Here is a 2,198-nt window from a genome sequence, read left to right as displayed (position 1 = left end):
CATTCGTTATAACACACACAAAAATGCAGTTTGATTTCACACATTACAGTATCAAGAGATAGAAAGCAATCCCTGAGGCTGACTTGCTTTATCTAAGCTTGTATGGTCCAAATAAGCCCTATATTTACCCTCCCACAGTGCAGGTCAAGTTTCAAAGTGTTCCTCTCTTCTCTGGGTTTTGTGAAACACAACAAATATTGACCGCGCGGGGCCAAATCTCTATCAGCACTGTGGATTTTTTAACCTCATTTTTGGCTTCTCACTGTTCCCTCTTGGATCCCAGCATACAGACTCTCTCTTTCTTTGTGTCTTTATCGTTCAGGAGTGATCGGCCACCATACACAGGCCTGGAAACATGAGGCACCTGGTTCTCCTGCTTGGCCTGCTGGTCCTACAACAAACCCAATGCTTTGAATTTGTTGTGGAAGGAGAATGGGAGACTGAGACGGTGAGTTTGTGTGGCTTGGACATTCATTGAGATTTTCATAGATATGAAATCATTCTTTTTTTCTGTTTTTAATTATAACTTGCTCCTTTGTTCTACCAGTCAGGGTTTGAGGATCAACATGGAAGACACAGGGTGAGATTCAACTTTTCTTTTACTTTAAAGACGGTCCCTGACCGTCAAAGCTATTGGGCTGTTCTATCAACAATAAACCAATGACAGTACTACTTTTATGCATTGAATGTGATTTTGAAATACAAAATGTCAGGAGGGAATTACTTTCCTTAACTGAAATATGTTGTGTTTTTGCCACAAATACCAAGAAACAAATAACACTTTAGCAGTTACAATTATTGACCTCTGACCTACTGATAATTGGGTTATGTGGAGGCCAATAGATTTAACCCAACACAATACTCACACTCAGCCAATATAATGTCAAATTTGAACTTCAGATAACTGTTTATTTCTCAGCCTTTTCTCTCTTGTAAGAGCAGTGAGGAACAGCAGAGCTGATTATTTGTGTGTGTTTCCAGAGAGCGATATTGACCAGTGAGGAGCAGGAAGACTTTGAGGTGGGTTCTTCTGCTTGTTGGTTCGACTGTGACAGAGTTTAGTCTTATCTACTAATCGATGCTCCTGTTTGAAGAGCCTCCTGTGACAGACAGGTTATTGACTTCACTTTTGACTTCAGTACTGCTGCTCCAGTTCACATTTCTGCTTTGAAAGGTCTCTTTCCTCACAGAAATCACTGTCTGAGGTTGATCAATTTGAGATTCTGGAGTAAACGTTGAATAACATGCAGTGTAAAGTATTACAAAAACCCCACCAGTGTAACTTACATTTAGTGGATATGATTTGAGAAGAGATGCAGTTTTTTTTTTTTTTTAAAGTTGATACTTCCCGAGATCAGATGACATTGGTCCATAGACGATGACATCACAGCTGAGGTTAGTCTCACATGCTCTATCTGTGTCTGCACGCAGGCCATCCGAGGTGATGACATCACCGTCAAGAGCTACAAAGTGGAGAGCCGCATCACGTCGCGGTTCGCCCACACCACGGTCAAGAGCTCTGTCGTCAACTCTGGCCAAAAAGCCCAGAGCATAGGGTTCAATGTGCAGATCCCCAAGCGGGCCTTCATCACCAACTTCACCATGTGGGCTATTCTACAATCCTACCTCTTCACAATAACAATACAATACAAAACAACTCAACAAAGCACACATTAAAGCACACTCCCATTGCTATGAAATGCTATAACACAATGCAATTACAATGCAGAGAGCTGTAGATTGTGTCGTTGTCCCGTGTGTTTAGGAATGTGAATGGGATAACGTTTGTGGGCTCTGTGAAGGAGAAGACAGTGGCGCGGAACCTGTACGCCCAGGCCAGAGCACGAGGGAAGGCCGCAGGCATCGTCAGGTACGTCCCACAATGCACCACACTAGGGGAGACTGGTCACATGGTTTTGATATCAAGCTAAAGAGGATCAACAACTTGGACGAGTCTGTTCCCAGGTCTCTCTCTTGTAAGAGATTTTTTTTATCTCAATGAGACCAAGAAATAAAGGTTAAATAAAATAAACAAAATTAAAATGATCCTCTCAGACAGCGGCCATGTTCGTTAGGGTATTCAGACTCTATCACAGATTGGATAAAGACACGGTCCTAATACCCCACCCATAGGGCCAACTCCCAGGACATGGAGACATTCAAGACAGAGGTACACTGCCCCCCCGGCAGTAAGATTG

At 42.7% G+C, this 2,198-nt stretch overlaps 1 protein-coding gene across 1 annotated transcript in view; it reads left to right on the top strand.

Moving 5' to 3' along the window:
• Positions 1-346: 346 nt before the first annotated feature.
• Positions 347-2,198, top strand: part of itih2 (inter-alpha-trypsin inhibitor heavy chain 2) — a gene marked incomplete at its 3' end in the record, with an annotated part of 7,189 nt that continues 5,337 nt past the window's right edge. Inside the window, exons 1-5 of the mRNA XM_083691857.1 lie at positions 347-448; positions 982-1,020; positions 1,432-1,604; positions 1,766-1,870; positions 2,134-2,198. The exon at positions 2,134-2,198 is cut by the window's right edge and continues 98 nt beyond it. Of these exons, the coding sequence (XP_083547983.1) occupies positions 356-448; positions 982-1,020; positions 1,432-1,604; positions 1,766-1,870; positions 2,134-2,198 (475 nt within the window). The 5' untranslated portion in view covers positions 347-355. The remainder of the gene's footprint in view (positions 449-981; positions 1,021-1,431; positions 1,605-1,765; positions 1,871-2,133) is intronic.

The sequence above is a fragment of the Argentina silus genome, assembly GCF_951799395.1.
Source record: "Argentina silus genome assembly, chromosome: 20".
Taxonomy (NCBI): Eukaryota; Metazoa; Chordata; class Actinopteri; order Argentiniformes; family Argentinidae; genus Argentina; species Argentina silus.
The sequence above is the reverse complement of the archived record's forward strand: the minus strand, read 5'-3'. Positions and strand labels throughout refer to the sequence as shown.